Source organism: Copidosoma floridanum, unplaced genomic scaffold (assembly GCF_036245765.1).
Source record: "Copidosoma floridanum isolate Cflo_tuat_1 unplaced genomic scaffold, Cflo_Japanese_pri ptg000001l, whole genome shotgun sequence".
NCBI classification, from domain to species: domain Eukaryota; kingdom Metazoa; phylum Arthropoda; class Insecta; order Hymenoptera; family Encyrtidae; genus Copidosoma; species Copidosoma floridanum.
Window position 1 is genome coordinate 1,298,742 of NW_028321878.1, and position 23,881 is coordinate 1,322,622.

General features: G+C 45.1%; 3 protein-coding genes across 4 annotated transcripts; 2 read left to right on the forward strand and 1 right to left on the reverse strand.

Moving 5' to 3' along the window:
• Window positions 1-33: 33 nt before the first annotated feature.
• mv (lysosomal-trafficking regulator mauve) lies at window positions 34-23,879 on the forward strand. The gene is made up of 36 exons (XM_089588467.1): window positions 34-140; window positions 10,434-10,696; window positions 11,090-11,175; window positions 11,564-11,994; window positions 12,065-12,431; window positions 12,513-12,878; window positions 12,944-12,993; window positions 13,027-14,370; window positions 14,459-14,527; window positions 14,591-14,745; window positions 14,807-15,054; window positions 15,119-15,288; window positions 15,358-15,876; window positions 15,942-16,046; window positions 16,110-16,419; window positions 16,501-16,655; window positions 16,727-16,948; window positions 17,015-17,208; window positions 17,287-17,736; window positions 17,811-18,044; window positions 18,116-18,799; window positions 18,875-19,262; window positions 19,356-20,025; window positions 20,098-20,432; window positions 20,508-20,731; window positions 20,823-20,984; window positions 21,054-21,365; window positions 21,429-21,579; window positions 21,645-21,785; window positions 21,851-22,068; window positions 22,150-22,333; window positions 22,403-22,561; window positions 22,639-22,778; window positions 22,835-23,073; window positions 23,146-23,433; window positions 23,511-23,879. Exons 2-36 carry the CDS (start codon window positions 10,622-10,624, stop codon window positions 23,707-23,709), a joined length of 10,044 nt encoding a protein of 3,347 aa, XP_089444593.1. The 5' UTR covers window positions 34-140; window positions 10,434-10,621; the 3' UTR covers window positions 23,710-23,879.
• LOC106645533 (uncharacterized) lies at window positions 562-2,584 on the forward strand. The gene is made up of 4 exons (XM_089588461.1): window positions 562-1,015; window positions 1,046-1,498; window positions 1,668-1,866; window positions 1,941-2,584. The coding sequence occupies exons 1-4, from the start codon at window positions 792-794 to the stop codon at window positions 2,580-2,582; spliced, it is 1,518 nt and encodes a 505-aa protein (XP_089444587.1). The 5' UTR covers window positions 562-791; the 3' UTR covers window positions 2,583-2,584.
• Window positions 2,814-4,570, reverse strand: GABPI (zinc finger DHHC-type palmitoyltransferase GABPI). Of its 2 annotated transcripts, XM_089590992.1 has the most exons (4): window positions 3,618-4,570; window positions 3,506-3,536; window positions 3,360-3,408; window positions 3,161-3,282 (listed from the first exon to the last, which is right to left on the reverse strand). In XM_089590992.1, the coding sequence occupies exons 1-4, from the start codon at window positions 4,148-4,150 to the stop codon at window positions 3,242-3,244; spliced, it is 654 nt and encodes a 217-aa protein (XP_089447118.1). In that variant the 5' UTR covers window positions 4,151-4,570; the 3' UTR covers window positions 3,161-3,241. The 2 variants fall into 2 exon arrangements, with proteins under 2 accessions (XP_014216930.2, XP_089447118.1); XM_014361444.2 differs by having other exon boundaries at window positions 2,814-3,282; window positions 3,360-3,536.
• Window positions 23,880-23,881: the final 2 nt, after the last annotated feature.

Genomic DNA, 23,881 nt, shown 5'->3' on the forward strand with positions numbered 1-23,881 from the left:
AAAATTTTTTTTGGCATATATATCCACCTAAATTGCAAAGCTCCCAGTATTCAATTGGTTGTGTGTTAAATTATGATTTCGCAGCAGTTGTAATACCGAGACAGCGTTGTGACAACAAATCGATTCAATGCAGTAATTATGTAGGTATATGTATAAGTACATTTAAGGTCCGTTAATAGGGCTGTATGCATGCGTATATTCATACGTACACAAACTTGTATACTTTTGAATTGAACCCCCTAAACTCTCGGATATTACCCTGATATTACCCTGGCAACAGAAAATCGCGAATAAACAAAACTGGGGCGCTTGCACGTGATTAGCAAAGAGAAGCTTATATACTTTTCCCGTAACTGTGTTTATACCTGCCGTGCAAGCATTTTATGTTCTCAGGTATTGCATGATTAAAAACTTTTTCTTCAAACGCAGAAGTACTTATTACATTATGTGAGGCACGAATTTTACAGATAAGTACATTTTTAAAGTGTCGGATCGAATAAAAATATGTGTTAGCGGTATACACGCGAAAGCTCGCAAATCATTGCCAAAGTTCCAAAGGACTCGAGAGTTCCTATTGGTGTAACTCGCGCACTTTTTGCAATTATATTTAATCATTTAGTCACGTGTCCGGCATTGCGTTGCATTTCAAGTTGGCGCGACGATTTAACGACCCTTGTACAAAACATCAGGGCAATTTAGACCTTGTTTGCAAGGCTCAATCAGAAACCAGAGCAAGTTGTATTATAAAAAAGAAAGACCCTGTGGACTAAGTATCCAAACAATCGTTGGCAATGGTGCTGAACTTGGTGGAATCGGTCAGCGAGGAGGTGATAAAAGTCACCATCAAGGACAAGCTAGGTCTTCGCAAGCCACAATCGGAGGAGCACCTTCGGGCGGCTTTCCAAGTCCTCAAGCTGTACGCGTTGCAGGAGCGCCGTGTGCGCCAGCTACGTAGCCTGCTCGAGGAGCGTGGCTCCAGGAGACGGCTTCGCCGGTGCTTAGCGAGTTGGCGCGAGTTCGCCGCTGGCGCCAAAGCATCGGCCAGTCGGGAGCCCGTGAAGCCACCGAAGCAACCGCAGCAGCCACAGCAGAGGCCCTCGGGCGAGATCAAGATCGAGCTGCTCGTGAGCGCCATCGCCGAGAGGCAGAAGGAATTGATGCTGCAGATCGAGAAGCCAAGCACCCCAGGACCTGCGCTTCCGGGCAAGCGTGGGGTCACTCGTCCTCCGAGTAAGCCCAGTCCGGTCGACCTGCAGAGACGTCAAAACCAGCAGAGCGTTGCAGGCGGCGCTCCAGAGAAGAGAGCCAAGTTGGCCGAGCACCACCGTCGCCGGCAGCAGCAGAAGCAGGAGGAGGAGAAGGCCAAACTGCAGGAGCTCGACCGAGCGGCCAGGCAGACCTCCAAGAGGACGATCGAGGTGGCCAGGCAGGCCCTCGACCAGTGCGACCAGCGCACCAGGAGGGGCATCATCCACCTTATGCGGGAACAGGGCTGCAGGTTCTCCTCTTTTCATTGTCCTTTTGCTGCGCTTTAAAAATTTTTATGATGATGACGATTTCCAATCAAAGTACATCTGGAAAAGCACGTTACTATTCGAGTTTTTTGTTGGATCGTTTTCATTGTCGTGTCATTGAAAATAAAAAAAAAGATTTACGTGTTTCTCAAGGGACCAATCCGTCGTAGAAATCCCTCGAGTGCCGAGTCCTCCGAGATTTTTGATGAGGATGGAGGCGCGTGCGGATGCGAGAAAGGAGCGAATGAGGCAGGCCGACGAAATTCGTAGGCACAGACGGGAGGAGCAAAAGAAACGGGACGAGGCAAACCGCATGCGAGAAGAGGAGGAGCAAAGGCTTCAGCAGATCAAAGTGAGTATGGTAGAACTGATTAATTTGTTCTTGCTAGTGATGAGCAGAGCATTTCATGCGTTTGCACTTTGAAGGCGCAGAAAGAGGCGGTAAAAATGCGAAGGGAGCAAGAGCTGAGGCGCCTGAAGGAAATCGAGAGGAACAGAAATCTTGAAAAGCTTGCGGATCAGTGTTACAATAAATATCTATTTCGTCGGTACATCGTGGAGCCCCTGTGTGGTATTGTGGACGATAATAGAAAAATTTTGAACGTGGCGCAGAAGCATTACGAGGATAATCTAATTGGTAAAATTTTTGCCGCCTGGAAGATCGAGTGGACGGAGCAACTGCAAGCCAAATCGCATCTAGCCGATAAGCTCTACCGGCACAATCTGCTTTGGTACAACTTTGACGAGTGGAGAACTTTGGCGGTGAGCGTGAGGCAAAAACAGCAGGTGGCTGTGGATTTTTACGACATGAATCTGCAGAAAAAATCCTTCAAGGTGTGGCATTACCTGTGCGTTAAAATCAAAATAATAGCGCACGCGCAAGAAGTCAAAGCAAAGAAACATTACGAGAAACACTTGAAAAAATTGTGTTTCAATATCTGGAAACAGTACATGTCCGTAGCGAGTGAAATAAATAAAAGTGAACAGAGGAGGGACGAATGGAGGGATTTGATCAAAAAGTTTATCCCAGAAACTCCGAAAACGAAAAAAAAAGTTTTTAATTTTTAAAATGTAGGACATTTAGGTTTTTAGTACAAACTGTAAAATATTTTTTATACGACTTGTTACTGCTTCAAGATTTACATCTTTATAATATCAATGTGATAAAGGTGCATACATACTTTTACAAAGATAAGTACGGCTACAAATATTGTACAAGTATTTTTTGCCTTTCACATATATAGCTGTATTTTTCAGCTAATTACTAGTGATTTTAATAATACTTTTTTTGTATATCACAGTTATAGAATATACTCATTACATACACTGCACATGTGTGTATACATGGTATAATAATAATAGTACGTACATAAATATATTACAAATAAAATAAGGAATGCTGCTTCCTACGTTATTTTTACTTAAAATATTTAGTTTGATTTGACAATAGTTTTGGTCACCGTTTGATCCTCATTTTACTTCCTAGTTTTTGTTTTAAGTAAATAGAGCAGTATAAATAATAAAATAGTACATTCTAAAGTTTGACTCATCTTCAAGAGCGAGTAGTGACATTGATTTTCACGACTTACAACAAAACAATTGTAAAGCATTTTTCCCCTTTTCATTACCGTGCTGCCTGTCACTGTTTGGCACATAGCTGTATTTGATTTTTCCAAAACATAGTAACAAAGCATGATAAATTAAATAAAAAAATAATATCAGTCCGATTAAAAGACTGTAAACAGATGATACAAAACAAATTGCCAGGCTGAAAAAAAGGATATCAATTAACAAGTTTAATTTTGAATAAATAATAAGCAAAAACAATGGTATTTTCAAACATACTCAAATTGATCGTAAACATCGCTACAGTCATCTGGCAAAAGTATTGAACCTATAAATATATATGGACGGCACACGGTGGTCATAGTTAAATTAGAACCATAAGTAAAAGCTGCAGTAGAGAACAACAAACATAGCAGATACCATACCAGATTGTTAGATCCAATGCAGCTGTCCAGCCTGTAGTTGGTATGATAAATATAAATAATTATTATATAATCTTAACCTTTCCACAAAACGTTAAATTAATAAAATAAATACCAATGGCAGTGATATTTTTTGCCCAAAACACAAGTCTGGCATATTTTACAGTGGATAGCTTGGGGTGTTACATGCCTTTTACATGTACTGCAAACATCCTGGTTAATTTCTCCAAGTTCTAAGGTCTGTGAAGCGCTTACTTGGCTCATGCAATCAGACTTTCTTCGTGTTTCATGACCACAAATAAGTCCACCCACAACACAAATAATGAAGATCAGATTTTCCTCTGGCAAAATTTCTAGTAGTGGCACGACACTGAACTCAAAGACCAGCATCAGCGTAAGGACACTTGAGATGGTCCACATAAAAAAGAACTTGGTACGCGTAAAAAAGCGTAAAAACTTGACGTTGAGGTAGTAAATGAAAAACGGTGACGTTGAAAAGACTAACACCGTGCATATAACATTCTCGCTGGCGGTTAGTAGAAGGATAGGCACCATAAACATTGGCATTACAGCATCGACGGAGATGTTCCTCAGACGACTTTCATTACACGAGCAAATTTTGCTAAAGAAGCGCCTAAAAAACCTCATGTTTGCGGCGTTGCACGTGAGTTTGTGCTCGTCCTCTGGCAGAAAAAATATTTTTTAACAAGACGTAACGAAACAAAAAAATAGACCGCAAGTCCAAAGACATAGGTTATGTTTATTGCATCATGCTTTTCGGCACACTTCTTGAATTATATTCTTATTACACTCGTAAGTTAAATAATTTTCAATGCAACTCGATTTTTAGTAGTAAATTCTAAATCACTTGTAACGTGCCTACAACCACAGAAAGTCGTAGATTGAAGATATCCATTTTTGTTTGACAGCTCCAGCAAGCACTTACACGTAGACCACACGACTATTCTTATTGTATTGGTTTTTTTTATCGTATCCTATGCTTTACTTACTCTTTGCAATTGCAAGTTACTTATACCTTACGCGTATGAAAGTTTCCAAGTTTGTACGATTAGGCGGCAGAACGGCAGAAGGTTATATATAGGTACTGCGTTATAACTGCCGGTATACGTATATATACATACTTATATATAAAACATACGTATATAGCGTGAAACTTTTCACTATACCTACAATAGATGGGGGTGTAGGGGGTAGGGGGTTTTCTTGCCTTTACTTATTACTACTCATTTAGATGTCATGTGCAACAGGAATAGTTAAAGAAGTTTTCACAGTTTTGGGTTTTAATTTTTCAAAAGTTTCGTTCAAACAAAATCGTCGGTATATCGTCATATTTTAAGGCAATGAAAACAAATTTTTTTTTTTCTCCTCAAAATATTGCATGCGATAGTACCAGTGCAAATTATTTAAAGCTTTCTCAATGAATTATTTTTTTTTTTTACTTAATATTCATTTTGATTTAACGATGACTTATATAAACTTAGGTACCTACTTATTGTACTTAACGAGTATTTAGAGGAACACCATTTATTTTTGATATAAAAAGCTTTTCACGCGAGTAAGCAATACACATAATATTTTGCGTTAAATTATGAGAAACACACAACTATTTAATAGATTTTATCTGAAGGCGCGGAGCAAAGTTACAAAGCTCATCGAGCAAACCAAAAATTTTATTATGAAGTATAAAGTTTTTTAAAAAATACATAATTTTTCCATGAGCTTTATAATGCATGTGTTACTGTGCCATATTAAATTCATCAATTTAATTAAACAGCAATAATATACTTTAAACGACTGCATCGAATCCCGTAATCTTAGCATAAAAAATGAGGTGTACCCGCATTGACCTGCGTCATTAATCACAAAAACGACTTTCATGCAATCTTTTGGATTCATTCCAACGCAAATGTGCCCCACTTTCTGCAATGTAAATAAACAGCTAGCTACGCAGTTGAAAAAAAAAAAGATTCTTGAGATTTCAAAGACTGAATATCCAGCCCAGTTTTTGACGGTATTGTGTATTTTTTTTTTTTGGAATGTCAAGTATGCGCATAAATCGATGCAGCCCATAATGTAGAAACCGTATTACTTAATTGATTCATCGATTCTTTTTGAATTAATTAAATAAAAAAAATAAATAAAAATAAAAATAAAAATTCTGATTATAGTGAAAACTAAATAAAATGAAGTAAAACGGCAATACGTATAAAATGTTGTTAAAAGTTGAGAAAAACACAGAGTGAAGCGAAGATCGCTGGGTTCCTGAAAAATGACGCACACCAAATAAACTCATTGCAAGCGCTTTTCCAAGGTAGATCATTTTTATCTCGATCTTGATAGCGTGCCTGTGGCATGTAGGTAAAGTATTCATATCGCTCCTAAAAGAACGTGGCTGACGCAACAGAGTCCCGTGTACAGCGAGCCATTTGACACTATAATAATTGAAGAAAAAAAAAAGTGACCGATATTTTCACTACTCCGACCTTATCTTTTTTTCGAATCTGGGCACACCCGTACTGTACTATCGGCCTGCATCTGCACATTTTTTTAAATAGCAGTAGTACATGCTATATACCGTACAGAGAGCTCGGGACAACAGCAAATTTTTTGCTACACTCTTGCCAGGTAATTAAATAAACCATAATTACGAGAATCTGCACGCAAAGGTAAATTATTTTACATGGTGATGATATCACATACTTAACGTATAGTCTGTATAAACGCATGAACTATATTTGAATTCCTATGGTCAACTGCGCATGCTATAGCTGTGTAAAGTTTTGCCCCACAATATACGACACTGTCTTTACTTATTGTAAAAAATTTACTGGGCGCTGTTTGGACGATATAATCAATGGCAAAAATGGATTTTTTTTTTTTTTTTTTTTTAATTTGGTTTGGCAAACAAGAAAATTTCTCAACAAAATCCTTTAATCTTTTATTTTTTTAATTTGAGAAAAAAAAAAAAAAAAATAAGTACCTATAGTTATAAATAAACAAACACTGAATTAACAATATTAAGATAGTGAATGTAATCAATGCTCAGGGTGTTAAATATATTTTGATTGACGCACAACACGTGAACAGAAGCAACATGTTAGATATGAGACTAATTTATTTGATAAACATACGCGCTTCTATTACGCATATTATATTCGATGCTTGGATTCATACTCCCAACTCTGCTAAACTTTGTTTCGTAAACGATCAATCGCTTGATAAAGTCTTCTTTTTTTTTTTTTTTTTTTTTTTTTCTTATGCCTTGCATAATTACCATCATAGATATCGTATTTGCTTATTGATACAGTTTATTGAATAGTCGGCATAATTCCAAAAACAGTACAATACTTACGAAGATGTAGGTATATCTATATGTACACGTTGGATTTCATAATTTCCTTTCTGAAAATAATAGAACTGTGAGTAAACTACAAAATCCCAAACTTTTATATCGGCACCTTTACTGTACTCATGTCTTGTTGTAGATTTTTTTAAATTTATTTTTTATTTGTTCATCACTACAAACGTAAGCATTTTTTTTTTTTTTTGAACAAAATACTTTTGAAATTGAAAAACCAAAAGGTAAACAATAAGTCTAGTATAAATCGTGGCCTCGACTTTTTATACTTTTATCGATCATTGTGCACACGAATTTTTTTTTCCCCCCCGTTTATATTATAAAATTACCTATGTGTAACTAATCGCGTTAGCAGTATAATTGTTGTGATGAAAATTGTGTTCAACAAGCAAACAATCAAGTAATATCAGACACGTAACGTGCGCTCACCACATAAGTTAATAGCCATATATGCAGCGATTCTAGCAGCGCAAAGACATTATACGTATATTGTATGTATACATGTGCGAAGAGTGTAACACTACACCCTCTCTATTGCCGAGATTCGTCAGGATCAGTTTTACCAACGTCTGATTTTTTTTTTTTTTTTTTTTTTTTTTTTTTTTTTTTTTTGTTACGTAGACAGATATATTGCAACACACTAGCGCACACGCGTGTAAAAATTAGTTTCGTTTTATCCGAGCTTTTGCCATGGCACATTGAAAAATACACATCAGTGCGCCCCAGCTCGATTGCTATGCAGCAGCCCAGCGAAGCCTTCTTTACTTTCCCACGCGTGGATTCACAACTTTATTTCTCGCAATTTTCGCCCGAGTTAAATTTCGCAAATCACTGTGAATAAAACTTTTTTCCCAATGTTTTTTTTTTCTTCATTCCTACCTCGCCTTGTTTCATGATGGTTCATAAGTATACTAGGCAAAGAGAAAAATAGGAATGCAAATCGAAGAAGCGGCATGGTTAAAAAAAGAAAAAGAAAAAAAAAAAAAGAAAAATCATACGTAACGAGATGACTTTCCACAATGTATTTATAAACGTTAGATGTTAATCACGAGACTGGATGGATGATTTTGTCCTTATACCCGCATCGTCCCTGGTGGTCGAGAGCAACAAATTAAAAACTCCCGATAAAATCATCACCAAACGCAATAACAAACCACTCGCGAAAAAACCAGTTGGTTACCAAACCATAAGCAATAATGGTAATAATTTTCGCCTAAGGTTGCGTTAAGTACCTATACAACGTTCACGCATGAATGGCAAAAAAATAGTATATTACACGCACAAAGGTGTGTATACGCATATGGTATAGGCTTGACCATCGAAAGCTCCACACAACGAAATCAAACGCGCGCAAAGATTGTACAAGTATACATCGTAAAATGGAAAATCCCACATGTGAGTAATAAGTATGTAGAGATTTTGCAGAAAATTTGCGATTCGCCGAGTACGTTGTACGTGAAATCATCAGTCTTGGTTAGCGCGAAGTATATATATAATATGACAATAATTAAAAGTATCTACATATGTGTATAGAGAGATGCAAAGTGCAAACGCCCGATAAAACCGGCGCAAAACAACAAGCAATTCGTTTCTCCCGATTTTCCACGCGACATGTCGCTCATTACCAATAAAAGCTCTCCCCTCCTCCCACATGTTGTATATTTTACACACATAATTGGTGTTTTCTCTCGCGCGTACATACATATAAGTACAATAGCAGAGAGGGAGGGACAGAGCGATAGCCGCGCGCGACAGTCGAGTATATATTATATACGATAAGAAGAGTATATAGGTATGGGAGAAACGATAAGGGCTCGCTCTCGGCCAGCGCGCTCCATTGTATATAATATATATTAATAACTCGGCGGCCCGTACAATAAATTCATACACACGTTGATATATATGCGTTTTCGTTTGCTCCTTCCATCCGTGTATCGCGTATACTTGAATTGCCGATTTCGCTGTACCGATTTTCGCCCCTTCAATACGATTCCACGGGGAGAATTACTGAAAACCTATACGCACAGATTGCGGGGTATTGTATTTATAATAGGTAGGTAGCGCATAAACAAGGGTTATTGGCAATAAATAACAGCTGAAGCGCTGCCACTTGTAAAGTTGAATCATCAAAAGAAAAAAAAGAAAGAAAGAAAGACGATCTCTTGTATATATGTATGTAGGGCTATACACTTATCGCAGCGGCCGAATAAATTAAGGAAACTGCAGGCTTTGACTGATGCGCGGAAAGTATATGTATAACACTGCACTGGTTTCGCGATAAGCGCGCAAGACAAAAATAAAAGCGCGAGCGATTTCAATAATGCACGTATAATACCTATATGTTATATAGTGTTATTTACGATGATGGGTATGGACACGAATCCTCGGCGAGGATCGGAATGGGAAAAAAGGGCTCGCGTGCACCATAGTGACGTATACACAAGGGTGCGAGAGGGGGATGTGTTACGTAAGCCGCGCTGTTGCGGAGAGCCGATGGCTGGTGTACAGCTTGCGGAGCCCGTAAAAACAGTATACCTATACAACCGAACGGGGAGGAGATAAAGAGGCAAACAAGCAAGAGAGAGAGAGAGAGAGAAGCAGCAACAGTGCACACGGAAAAGTATAAGGTGGTGTGGTAGAGAGTCAGAGGAGGTGGACAATATTATATATGTGTATATTATGAACGCACACATGTTGGATATGCACACGGGGGAACAGGGGGAGCCAGCACCCAAGACGACGACGACGACGACGACGCAGGGAGACGGTCAATGGATCGGAGGAGGCACGTTACAGCGCCTATTACTTGTATTGCAAACAGTTGCCCTGCACCGAGCGCACTGTCCTCACCTCCTCGCGCGCGGCCAATTATTATCATTAGGTACTGTTGTTCTCGCGGGCCGGCTAAAGTATATACCGCCTGTGTGTGTCGTCGTCCTGCACCGCTTCTCTCTCTCTCTCTCTTCTTTCTTTGCGCTCCTTATCGCCATATCATTCTTTGTCGTTATTATTATTATTATAATCATAACTTACTCGTTCGACCATGCAAATCTGCGTTTTATCGCGCGCGCGCTCCCCTTGTCCTCACCCGTCCAGTACACCTCCGATGCGATAGAAAAAGGTCTGTTTTTTTTTTTTTTTTTTTTTTCCTCTCCCCGCGACACTTTTTTCACGCTCTACTTGTACTCTTGTGTTATACCGTTTGTATATCCGCTGCAGCCGGCTTGTGTTACGTGCCCTACATGGAAAAGGTGTATAACATCTACATACCGTGTGTTGTTTGTTTGTTTGTTTGTTTGTAATTTCCTTGCGAATCATCGTTACCGTGTCTCTCCGCGCGTAGGCATTTGGTCGCTTGCACCCCCGCTTTTACTTGATATTTCTTGGGTGCGGGTTCGTCGGGTATACAGTTACGATTCGATCGGTTGTTGAATTATTACTCGATATTTCGTAACTGCGCGAATCGCGAGATAAAAAAAAAAAGAAAAGAAAAATAGCTCCCACGTATCAGCTTGATTGACGTGCGTTAATGTACGTTGTATAAACGATTAGTTTCAGGTGGCTCTCGTTTGTCCACTTTGGCGCGGCTCGCGTGCAAAACAAACATGACGGACTTGTGACGATTGTTTCGTTTGTTTCGTCGTTTGTTTGCACACTTTGGCCGAGGGGGAGAACAAAAAAAAAAAAAAAAAAAAAACGGGGCCACGGAAGAAGCGCATACCACCCGATAATGTGTGGCGATGTCTTCAAGTCCAATCAACAAACTGCAAATTCTCTGGGATCATTTTATACGCTCGGAATCTCAAAGCTACGAGGTAAGCCAATTAACGGTAAACGATGTATCAATAAATCAACCCCCGCGAGTTATTTAAATCACCATGAAAAAAAAAAGAGGTTTGATTTTTTCACCTCCGTTCGCAACCCTTATCTTGAATTTAAATTTACTAAAAATACGCAGTACCAAAAAGTTATATATGTGTATATGCACATGTGTCACCGGTTCAGAGTCAAAGGGTACATTGTACACTCGATGTAAAATGTAAAAAGGTACAATTTTTCTCAAATAGTCAGTTTGCGACTCGCGAATGCAAAACCATTAAAATCATTGATTGGACCACAGTAGGTGGCACTATTTACGTGTATGTGTATAGACAAAAAAAAAAAAAATAAATAAATAAGAAGATGCTCTCCTACTTATATATGCACAGAAATCCTGCTGGCTGGATGTGTTTCTAGCCGAGCTGCTGGCTCTGGTTAACGAAGGCCACGACGTCAAGGATGCCCTCTCCTTCTGGCAAGTACATATTTCTTTTTCAACGCGTTACACAAGCACCTCCGCAGCATATTGCATCTCAATTAAATCGCACTCGCTTCTTACCTAATCCCTCTGCCGATCGTCGGCATCTAGTGTACAACGCACACGCACTTGTATAGTAATTACCCTCAGCCAACGCCGGTAGCACCTTGTGATTACGTGATATTTGTACAGCTAGTTGAAAACAACATTAAACGGCCTATGCTGTTACGAGGCCGATCTATTCGATCGCGATGATTTGAAAATCGCTGAAACCTACATGTAGATACGATGAGAACCATAAATCGGTAAAAAAAAAAAAAAAAAAAAAAAGAAAAAAAAGAAAAATCGGTAATCATATAGATTTACGAGCCGTCATTCCCCGCAGCTCGGTCGGCGAAGGTGGCGTGGCCACGCTCGTCGGGTGCGAGCTACTAGCCGACGTGCACCGGCTGTGCCACCAAGCGGTAGCCACGCCAGCCCTCGACAGCCCCCACAGCAACACCGAGTCGGAGCTACAGGCGCTCCGCGTCTACCTGACCCGCGAGAGGGGCTGGCGCTGCTTGGCGATCCTCCACCTGCTGGGGGTGCGCGAGCTCAGCTGCGCCAGGGAACTCGTCGCCCTACTGATCGCCCTCTACCCCCTTCTCGCCTACCAGGATCCCCACGGGGAGGAAGAGCCGCGGCCCAATCCCTACCTCGGCCTCGACCGCGACGATGCCGACCCCGACTCGCTTGGCCTCGCTATACCCAGGGACCGGCCCACCACCAGCAAAAGGAGGAAGAAGAAGAGGCCACCGCCCCGAAGCTTCGCACCAGGTAACAATACTCGGAAGACTCGAGGCGACGAGCACGCGCGACACTGTCTTTCATCATATCCTTTTTCCAGCAGGAAGGAGGGAGACGAGGAGGGCGGAGGAGGAGGAGGAGGATCACAGGGGCAAGGATGGTTTCTTGGTGCGCCAGAGACGCTGCCGGCAGAATCGCAGGTCCGTGCTCGAGCGGCAGGTGCGGTCCGGCAGCGAGTCCGAGCAGTCGGAGAGCGACGAGGCCGCGGCGGGCCGGCTCCTGGCGCTCAAGCTCCGGCTGAACACCGTGGACTTTGAGCACAGCGAGGACGAGCCCACGGCCATCGATTGGGAGCCACCGACGCCCCAACCGCTGGACCAGCACCTCGACCCGGGACCGTCGCGCGGCAGGTGGCTCATGGCCCTGGACGAGCGGGGCCGGGCCGTCCTCGAGCGCACCGCCACCAGGTACGTCTGGTTGTCGAATGGAAAGAGAGAGAGAGAGAGAGGAGGTGGGGTTGTAATTGATGGTCCAAACGTGTGTGTCAGGTACGAGGTGAGCCTGGTGGTGCTGCGGCTGCTGTTGGGGCTGCCCGACGCAACCTCGGCCGTGCTCGTGATCAAGTTCGCCCTGGACAGCCTTTGGTCCCTCCAATTCACCCGGGACGGGCCATTCTCGGGACTCGAGCGGGCCGGCTTGCGAGCGGCGGCGGCGCGCCTCGTCCTGACCAGTCTCGAGCGGGCCCTCCGCACCAACGGCCCCGACGAGCCCACCGGCCCACTGGTCCGCGAAGGCCTGCTACCCGTGACCATCAAGCTCCTGGAGGATGCCTGCGCCAAACTTACAGCCCCCGGGGAGCTCTCCCCCGAGGAGGCGACGTTCCAGCAGGAGTTCATCTTTGCCACCCTGCACAGGTGATACAAGTTTTGTTTTTTTTGTTTGTCCCTTCATCCGCTCATTTGCTTGGTCGTCCCCATAGTCTCCTGAGCTTCCTGCTGTGGCTGCCGCGCCGGAGCGCCAGCGTTGAGGGCGCTTCGGGCGACATCGGCGATGGTGGACAAGGGCTCCGTGGCTTCCTCGAGCTGCTGCGGCTGTTCAACGCCAGCCAGGGTGGCCGGCTGGCCGAGCGCGCGGTCCTTCTGGTGCTTCGGTTGCCGGGCGTTGACGCCGGCCGGTCAGTGAGCCGTGCCCGCAAGCTCGTCGAGATGCTCGGGCTGCTCGTGGTGGCGCTCAAGCGGGCGCGACACGGGCTGGCCCAGACGAGCCGGCATCGGCGTCTACGCTCGCGGAACACCCGTGGACACGGGTGCCCTCCATCGGAGACCTGCGACCACCACCACGCGGACGAGCTAGGGGCTCCGTACCATCACTACTGTCGCAGCACCGAGGCGGTCTCGGGCTACTGCTCGGTCTCGGCGCTGTTTGCCACTCTGGCGGCGCTGCTGCGCGAGAGCCCGGGCTTCGGGGCCGAGTTCCAGCTGCGCCTGGTCAAGGTGATGAGCTCCTCGGGCGCCTGCTGCTGCTTTCCCCCCAAGGTGCTGCTGGCCAGCGCCGTGTCGTTCCTCAAGAGGGCCAACTCGCAGGCGTACCAGCCGACCGCGGCCCTCCTCGAGCGGGTCGTCTTCAAGGAGCTCGGTGGCTACCCGTACCCCGAGGACGAGCACGGCTGCGAGCTTTGCGCCGCCGTTCCGGCCGATGCTCGCTCCTGGGACTTTGTGGAGCTGTACTCCGAGATTCTCGGCCCGGACAATGAGAAGTTGTGCCACGCGACCATGAGGCATCTGCTCCGGGTCACCGCCGACTCGGGCTCGCCCGTCAAACAGGAGCTGCTGTTTCGCGTCTACTACCCGACCTTCGTCAGGGTGAGAGCCGCGCTGGGCAGAGCCGAGGCCCCGACCCTCAAGTTTCTGGTCCAGTCGTGCCTGTCGGCCATCACGGGCCTGATCGTCAACGCCAGCACGTACCAGAGGTTCCTCGAGACGAACGGGCTGCAAGAGGTGCTGGGTCTACTGGCGGACCAGGCTTTTGTGAAAAACGTGTACGCGCTCCTGGAAATATCCGTGATTATGGAGATAAAGATCGCCAGCTTCGGCGAGGAGGTGAGACTGGAGGGCGATAGTTCGCCGAGGCCCGCGACCAAGACGCTGTTTGAATTTTTGGAGAGGGGCACCGACGCCCTGCTCAACGCTCTGCACGGCGACAGCGGTGGTGACGTTAAAGCGGGAGAAGACAATCCGGAGACGAGGGCCGTTTTCCACCAGGCGAGCGGAGTTTGGAGGGCAGTTGCCGGCGTCGTGCTCTGTAGTCCCAAGTTTCGTTCCGAGCTCAAGGATCATCCGATCTTTGGCAACGCGTTGTCACTCACCGAGAAACTGGCAACGTCCATTGCTGCTGGACGCTTCGATGGTAACACTGTTTTTTTTTTTTTTTTTTTTTTTAATTGTACGGATAAAAGTAATGGAGAGTGATCATACGTAACAATAATATCTTTCAGGGGGAAATAAATTTGCCACCAGGTTGTTCGAGGCAATACTCACGTGCTGCCTCGTGGCTTCGATTCCAAGTAAGCTTTCAAATCAATGGTATCGCTGACACAGTTTGGTAATCTCGACTCCCATTGTTTCAGACGAAAACGACATCATCGATTCGCTCGCGAGTGCACTCATCAATCCCACGGTGAAACTAAACCAGGGCGTAGGCTCCATAGTGGAGATCTTGCTTCAGATTTCAATGCTCCGACCCAGTCAAGAACAAATAGTTCCTCAACAAAATCGAACCAGAGTACGTTTCTATATATGTTTCTCTATTTTTCAAGAGCCAATTTAAAAAAAAAAACTTTTAGTTGTCGACCGTAACGATGGACTTTTCCACGGATTGGGAGAAAGCCGATGACAGCAGTCCCGGGGAGTACATAACCGCCGATGACGGCTACGAAGCTGACGTCGAAGTTCCGATAAAGACTCATCCCGACGTTACGCTGAAGCGCGTCAATCACTTGGGCTCGGCGTCCGAGCTGATCCGAGGGAACGCCAATGCTCATCCGACCCTTTGCTCTCTAGCCATCGACCTTCTGATCTACTTTGCCAAGCAGTAAGCTCAACGATCCTCGGATTCTCAGGTCCACATTTAACCCGTTCACTCTTGAAATTTTCAGAGGCTTGGGCAAAGAACGAGTCGAAGTCATCGTGCACGCGCTGAGAAGGGTGTCGATTATTTGCAAAGAAAGCATTTCCAGCTGCGCAGCTCTGGCTGGGACTGGAGCGATAATGAGACTACTCCAGGGTTTCCAGAGTGTCCTGGAAAATCGAAATCCCGAGTACGAAGGTACATCGAGTTAGGTCTTTCAAAACAATCAAACGGGCAATAATTTTTTTAATCGATCCCCTCTCACAGAACTCCAGCACGCAGTCCTCGAGTTGTTCACCCTCTTGGCCATGCGATCGATCTCTCCGGCGGAGCTGGTGTCGTACCTCGCCTGCTTCAAGGCTCCAGAACCTCCACTTTTGGCTCTGCTGCAGCCGCTCTACCGCCTAGTGCTCACTGCCAAGCCACAGCCGAACTTTATACTGTCGTTTCCCACGACGCCCTTGGAGGATTCGGTTACGATAGACTGGGGCGAGATCAAGAACCAGGAGAAGGCGGAGAGTCTCGTGAATAACTTTCGGAGGAAGCACCTGGCCCAAGAGGTATGCAGCCCGTGGTCGGTGCACGCGGTCTGCCTGCCCGTCAGCAGCGAGATCTCTTGGTCCGTGTGGCTGCAGGGCTGCTCGGCTTCTCTATGGCTGCGCGTCGAAAGGGGGGGCATGAGTACCAGCAATCGAGGCCTACAAGTCGTTTACGACTCGACTTTGAGCTCCGAAAGCGACAGCCTCTCCGACTGGGGTTTGCTGTCGGACAACTGGAGCCGCGAAGGTATTGATTAAGCTTGGAAAAGTTATAATGTATCGGGTATGCTGATCTGTGTGGATGATTTGCAGTTTTTGTTGGATCTTCGACGCCGCCGATGCCCACTTCCATACTCCACATGCTGTCCATTGGCTTTGAATCGCTAGTCCTTGAATCGTGGCTCGACTTGAAATCTGGTAATTTTGGCGAGTGCGCAAACCAAACGAAATGATCCACTCATTCGATTTCTCCTCTCACAGATAAATTGATTTTGCGCCTCACGCGGCCGGACGATAAGGCGAATCGCACAATTTCGGAGACTTCGATAAATGGGATGTTGCCGTCGGGTCGTTGGCATCACTTGGCCCTTAATTTGGAAGATACGATTCTAAACAAGCACAGCGCGGTGGTCGAAGTTGCGATTTGGGTGGACGGCTGGAAAGAAATCCGAGCGCAGTTGCCCTTTGACGGACTACTGGTCAGGAAACCAGGAACAACGTGCGTCATGGTGGGCCAAGTGGGCCAAAGTGCTGTCGGTGCTTGGTATTTGGGAAACGTTATGCTGTTTAGGTGTGAAGTTATTATTCTTTTTTTTTTTTCCAAGTTATTTATGAGCTAGTGGTTAATATTTTTAATATATTTATTACACAGGTGTCCAGTATTTGATAACAAAAAGGCCTTGTATCTTGCTAGTCTAGGGCCTAATTACACGAATCTTGCCGAATGTATTTTAAGTAGTATTAATCCAGACTTTGCCACGCTCATTGCCTCGGGGGCATTGAACGGAGTTCAGGAACTGAAAACTGGTTGGTTTTTACGCTGTTGAAAATGAATTTTTTTAGTTAGCACATTTCAATTTGAACTCGTTGAATTTCAGAGTACGAAAATCTCGACTCGAACAAAAAAAAGTCCTACGGAGGCGCGAAGCACGCTGTCGAGTTATGTATTTCCGACTCGAAAGTCGACTGGGACTCGCTGATGGATGCGACCAGTGTGCACCTGAGTGATTTACAAGATAGCTTGTTACTAAGTTTCGAGGCACAGAAGCCTCACATCGTTCACTTGTACCCCCAATCCGTTGCCAGTGCAAATGGTACGTGTACACAAATATCGTGATTCTACAAATCTTTTAAAATGACCATCTGGTGACTACATTCATTTACAGTGGTTAAAAATTTATTCCCGAGTCAACCCGGATTCCGAGTGATTTCTGTGCCAGAGAACAAAGTATCGCAGCAACCTCCGCTTTCTCTGCCATCAATCGCGGTTGGCAAATTGCAGTGTCAAAGCTACAAGGGATTGGTGTCGTCGGCTAGCTTGATTGGCGGGATTCCTGTTTTCCTGTACTTATTCGCCAGAGTATGTCAATGAAAATAAACAATGTTCATCGTATCGGGAAACCACGAAGGATATTTCTTTTATTTTGTCGGAACACAGGTTGTCGAGCTTGACTCCAAGGAGGAAGAACAGGCGATGGCACTCTCGGTGGCGTTGCACCTGGCGCGCAGCGATTCCGAAATGCTGACCCAGTACAGCTCGGAGGGTGGGGCGTTCGTTCTCCTTAAAGTCCTGGAGTCACGGCAGTGCTTCTCCGGCAAGCACATGCTCAAGTCGGTGCTCGATGCCACCTGCGATTTCCCGATCCTCGTTAAGGACGCCGAAGGCGACAGCCACCTGATTTCTCAGAACAGCGAGGCGGTCATCATCGACCCCGAACTGATGAAATGTGCGCTCGAGGCGTGGAGGACTTGGGCGATGCACAACACCCTGAATCTCCTGATCGAAGCGATGCTGTTCCTTTTGAAGGACCAACACCCGCACAGAGAGTTTAATGCGTCTCAGCTGAAACGCGCTCGAATAGTCGAATCGATACTCGTTATGTGTAAGGTAGGAGTGACAATAAAATCCAACCAATGGAATTTCAACTGAAAAACTAAAACCATACGTTTCTTTTTCCTCAGGAACATTTTTTGTACGAAGATGTCGATGTCTCGTTGGACGCCAGCACAGGCAGTGCAATCGTAGAATTATTACGAGCACTGATGGGTGCCCCGCCCGAATTTTCTCATCTAGTCTTGATTACGGATTACCTGATACTCGTCCACAAAGCCACGGAAACGTACGTAACTCACTCGAGGCACAACATGTACTTTCTACTGCAACCGTTGGAAGAAACGCGATCGTCTCTGACGAAGGCAAGTAAATCGATAAAAATGTTGCACCAAAATTTCCCAAGTAATATGTATGAGGAAAACGATATTTCCAGAGCCTCCAGGATTCCACGTCGAGCGAAACGATCAATACCCTGGAGAACAGCAAATTGAACAAAGCCCTGGCCAATGAACAGATCCAGAAGGGAAGCGCGTCGAGGGTACCGAAGGACGAGGAGTTTGCGGGGGAAAACGACGCGTCGTCCCAGGGTCAAGACACTAGTGCCGGCGAGGACTCAGGCATCGCAGCGAGCGAAGGCTCGAACCAGCAGGCGAACGAAAAACAGCCGAGCCAGGCCGACAAGAAGAGAGCCTGCCAGGGTCTGGTGTGCGAAGGGCTTCTCTTGCTCCTGAGGGACGCCCTGCGGGTCTTGCCGGACTCTCAGATCGGATCGGCGCTGAAGCAGGTGTTTCGCGTCGAGCTGCTGCTCGTTCTGTCCAACAATCCCGACGCCAGGGTTCGCACGGCCCTCGTCAAGGTCATACAGGTTTACCTGCAGCGAGCCAGCGACGAGCTGGTCAACAAGTTCATCAAGCAAAAGTACTTTGTCCACTTGGCCCATCAGATTTCACTGTACCCGGGTAGCGAGCCACTAGTCGTCACGCTCGAAAACTTGGCCCTCAAGATACCGGGTCTTGCTGCGATGCCGCCGGTCTTGGCGATGATTCCAAGGGCAGCGGCTACCGACGTCAATGTCGCCAAGCCCCTCGTCTCGTTCGTTACGGAACTCATCACCAAGGTAAGCCGAAACAGTTCAACAGGGAGATTTTATTTATTGTTATTTCATTCTCATCAACGGATTTCAAATTTTCAGACGTCCAACGCATTAAAAGTACTACTGGAGCAAGGTCTGATGGAGTCCATTGGCAGAAGCATAACGAACGGGGCTCACGTTTCCGGCTCTTCCTCGCTCTACCGGGACTTGCACGTCCTGTTGGTGACGATCGCGACGAAACTCCTTGACGCCCCGGGCAACTATCACATGCACACCGTGGCTGAGCTCCACGTCGTACTCAACTATGCCGAGTTCAAGGAGAGGGCGCAGTGCGGAGCCAACAAGAGCTGCGTCTCGGCGGTGAGGGACGCCCAAGTCGCTCTCTTTGACGGCGAACTCGACATCCTGACCTCAAAGGTCTCCAGCCACTCGGGTTTCCGGTTGAAGAGCACCGCCTCGTACATTGCATCGATCTCTTACACGACAGGTATATAATAACATCGATATCGATGAGTTGATCAACTTTATTTATTTATTTATTTTTTTCCCTAACCATCGTCGAAATATTTCAAAAAACCAGCCCTGACGACGTCCAGCGAGCACAGCGACCACGGCTCGCGTTCTTTGAGCTACTCGAACCTGCCGATCGGCTTGAACAGCTTGAGCCGAGAGCCGGGCAAGGGTGAGCTGAACGACCGTTTCCGGATGACCCTGAACCGGGTCGTGGATTTCCTGACGACGGCCGACGACTCGCCATCGGTCAGCGAGCTCCAGCTGAGCAAGAGGCTGTTTGCGATCCTCCTGCACGGCATCTCGTCGCCACTCAACAAGAAGAGCTACTGGGTGAACGCCTGGTCGGCCAAGTCCGCGCTCCGCAAAAACACCGCGAGGATCATGGTCTGGCTGATGGGGCCCCACCAGAGCAACGGCACGAGGGTCTACGCGGTGCGCACCCTCATGGAGGAGCCAAAGACCAAGGAGATCCTGACTACCCTGCTGGAGGTCCATCCCCAGATCGAGCAGAAGTTCAGCGTATTCTTCTGGGACTTGCTGCAGAAGCGGGACGAGATGTCGTGCGCCGATGCACGGATGTGCTTGGATCTCGAGGAGGCGCTCCAAGTGTGGGAGTTGGCCAAGAAAGTCGAGCAGAACAGCTCGGAAACCTGGACGGAGGAGCTGGCCCTGCTGAGGCGCGAACTCACGAAGGAGAGAAACGCCTGGATTGAGAACCAACTGGCCGCCATTCAGAGGTACTGGAGAAATCATTGATTGACTTCACTCGACGACCCATGGGGGATTAATATGTTTTTCGATGTCTTCAGAATGTCCAATAAATTCGAGCCTCTGGCGAAGCAACTGACGGAGAGCGCAATGTCTTTGACTCGAACGGTGGTGGAGGAGCAAAACAGGGAGCGCAAGTTGCTGATGGAAAAATTCAAGTACACGCGGAGTCTGGAGGCCCGAGTGATGGCCCAGTGGCGGGATATCATCAAGAGGCTGACTCACGAGCGAGCCCCCTGGTACTTCCCGGAGAGGTATCCGACGAGCTGGGAGCTCGATCCAACCGAGGGTCCCGCGAGAGTCCGAATGAAGCTGCAGAGGTGCCACCTGAACCTACCGTCAAAGTTCTTTTTACCCGAGCACAAGTACAAATCAGGTATTTTCGCTTGTATCCATCAGGTAAATATATTTGATAATTATATAATGTGCATTGTCTGTCTGCCACGCGTAGAAGCGAGCGCGGTAGAGCCTCCGATGTCCTTTTTATTTAACAGCGGCAAGCCAGAGGCTAGCGTGAGCATGCTGATCGAGAGATTGCACACGAGCGAGAAAATTCAAAAAATGTCACCGGCTAAGGTGGTCACGCCTCAAGCTGACTTGTCCGGCGAAGCGTTGATCGGGGAAACTTGCTTCTACTTTGTGCCCGATACTCCCAGCGCTTCTCTCCATACCGATGTAAATTATATATATAAAAAAAAAAAATTTCTTCACAATTCTTGCGCTTGATGGCGAATGTTGATTTTTTTTTTCCTTCTTTACTTGATAGATTGCTCTGGGTGGTTTGGATCTAGCAATGGCGGGTGGGACGGTTTGGCGTTTGGAGGACATACGAGAGCTACATCGTCGTAGATACCAACTTCAGGATAGGGCAATCGAAATATTCCTAATAACGGGACGAACTTACTTGATGGCTTTTGATTCTCCTAAGGTGTGCAAATTGTGCTATTGTTTTTATCTGGTAAAAATCAGTTGGGCAAAAAATAATGGTCCTTTCCAGGAAAGAGAAGAATTCGTGCTGGAGCTTTCCAAGTGCAATTTACCGAGACGCGTTCCAGGCGACGATTTGGGAGAAGCTTTGAATTTATGGCGCAATGGGACCTTGACCAATTGGGAATACATTACGTGTTTGAATAAATTGGCTGGACGGTCTTACAACGATTTAATGCAGTACCCGGTCTTTCCATTCGTCCTTGCCGATTATACGAGCGAAAAAATAAATTTGGAAAATCCGAGTATTTATAGGAATTTTAAGAAACCCATGGCAGTGCAAGACAAGAAAAATGAACAGCATTACATCAATAATTATAACGTAGGTGTATTACATTTATGTGTCTTACACTTTTGAGTACTTATTAATAATTTTTTTCTTCAGTATCTCAAGCAATCGATAAACGAGGGCGTAAATTTAATCGCTTTGAACAAAGAGCCTTTCCACTACGGTTCTCACTACAGTAATTCGGGAACAGTTTTGCATTTCTTAGTACGACTTCCGCCCTTTACCAGCATGTTTCTCAATTATCAAGGTAAATAATATATTTTTCTCTCCTCAGACATAAACTATTGATAGATAAAACCATATATTTTATAGACGACAGCTTTGACATTCCCGATAGAACGTTCCACGCTATAGCTACGACTTGGCGTCTAACAAGTTGCGATTCAACTACGGATGTAAAAGAACTCATACCTGAATTCTTTTACTTGCCAGAGTTTCTTTTGAATTATGAAGGTTGGTTTTTTTCCAGAATTCAAAAAATGCGTTTCAAATAAAATGAATTGACAATCGTCTATTAGGTTTCGACTTTGGAGTCAGGCAAAATGGTTGTCCAGTTGGAGACGTGGAATTACCAAAGTGGTCAGGTGGCGACGCGAGACTTTTCGTTTTGGCGCATAGAGCGGCCCTCGAATCCGACGTAGTTCGAGAAGTTCTGCCTTATTGGATAGATTTAGTATTTGGATTTAGACAGACAGGCAAGCCGGCAGTCGAAGCTATAAACGTTTTCCATCCAGCAGTGCGTCTTGACAATTTCTCGGAGACTTTTTTTTTCATTCACTATACGATACCTAAGCACAAGATGATATATTTTTTACAGACCTACTATGGATTTGACGCCGAACAAATACAAGATCCTCTTGAGAGACAAGCTTTCGAGACGATGGTTAAAACGTATGGTCAGACACCTGCACAGCTATTCAAAACTCAGCACCAATTGCCTGCACAGAATCTCGCTCTTACGGCTGACTCTGATGTATTTCATGTAATGGAAAGTGTTGAAGGTAATTTTTAACATTAGCCAGATGGTAAAAATTGAAATAAAGAGTGTTATAATTTTACGTTATTCGTAGGTATAAAGTGGGGTAATTATGTTGGGGCTCCAAGTAACGAGCCAAACATTTGCTGGAAGCATAAATACAGAATTCCACTCGCTTCACTTGTGCCTTTAGCGACGGGAGAGGTCTTTGGTTTGCCGGCATGCACCACCTTAATTCTTGCCTATTCCAAAGGTACAGTGTATTAAGCAATTACCGGGTGATTATTAAACTACCGAGAATATAAAGTAGTGTACTTTTCATTTAAACAGGTAACAACAGTATGTTGAGTAGTATATCAGTTCAAGGCGCGGGATTGGTATCTTGGAACAGTAGTGACGGAATTGCCAGGATGAAGACCAAGAAAGAACAACCACCCAAGCCGCTGATAAGATCTTTGGGCTTAGATTCTGTACGTACACATTTTCAAATAAAATGATTTTTCTATTCTGATTGCAAACATTTTAGATTTCCATCATGAAATCTTCGCCAGACTGTGAGCAACTGTGGATTGGATATGTCTCTGGTCGTATAGTAGTCTACACGTGTACAGTCACTACCACGGGAAAAATTGAGTTTAGTTCGGCTTCGCCGTCAGTTTTGCTAGCTCATAGAAATCGAGTAACGTTTATCGAACTATCCCAAGCATTTAGAATTGCCGTATCGGGAGATACTCAGGGCATTTTGGTCATATGGGATCTCAACAGGTAAGTTGGTGAAGTAGATGAATTATTTTTATTTTGTTTTCTAAAGATGATGAATTTGACGATTTTTTTTAGTTTGACGTACGTTAGATCAATCATTCGCGAAGATCGCCATCCCATCACTTCAGTTTCGATAAGTGAAACCTTGGGTGACATTGCCATTGTGTATCAAATATCCAACCAAATTAATGATGGTGATGATAGGATAGACAACCAATCCGAATTGAGAGTTTTTACTGTAAACGCAAGAGTTGTTGGTTCAGTCGTTTCAAAAAGAAGAATAACCGCTCTCTGCTATAGTAATGCCGTTGAAGGTATTTCAGTTAACGTCATTGCAACTGGCTTGGACAATGGAATTATCAGGTGGATTAATTATACATACGCAAATATTTCGCTTTACGAAATAAACATATCTTTGTGTACTCAACGAATTATTTCAGGCTTTGGAGCAGCTGGGACCTAAGATTGGTTCGCGAAATCAGCAGCGGCAAGGGATGTGGAAGAATCATAGGGATGACTTGGTCCTGTGATCAACACCATTTTTATGCTTCAACATCGGACTGTACGGTTATTATATGGGATGGTGACAAAAAATTGCATAATGGTACACCGAAATTTTTCAATCTAGCAGCTATTTAAAAAACTACGTCATAATGTTATAACCATCAAAGCTAATGCGTTATAACCATCTAAACTAAAGCAAGAAGATAATGCGTTTGTTAAAATTAAAATTAGTAATTTTATTCTTGCGATTGTTCAATTTGCGGAGAATGCGATTTTCAATTTCAATGTAAATAATTGTAATTTTTGT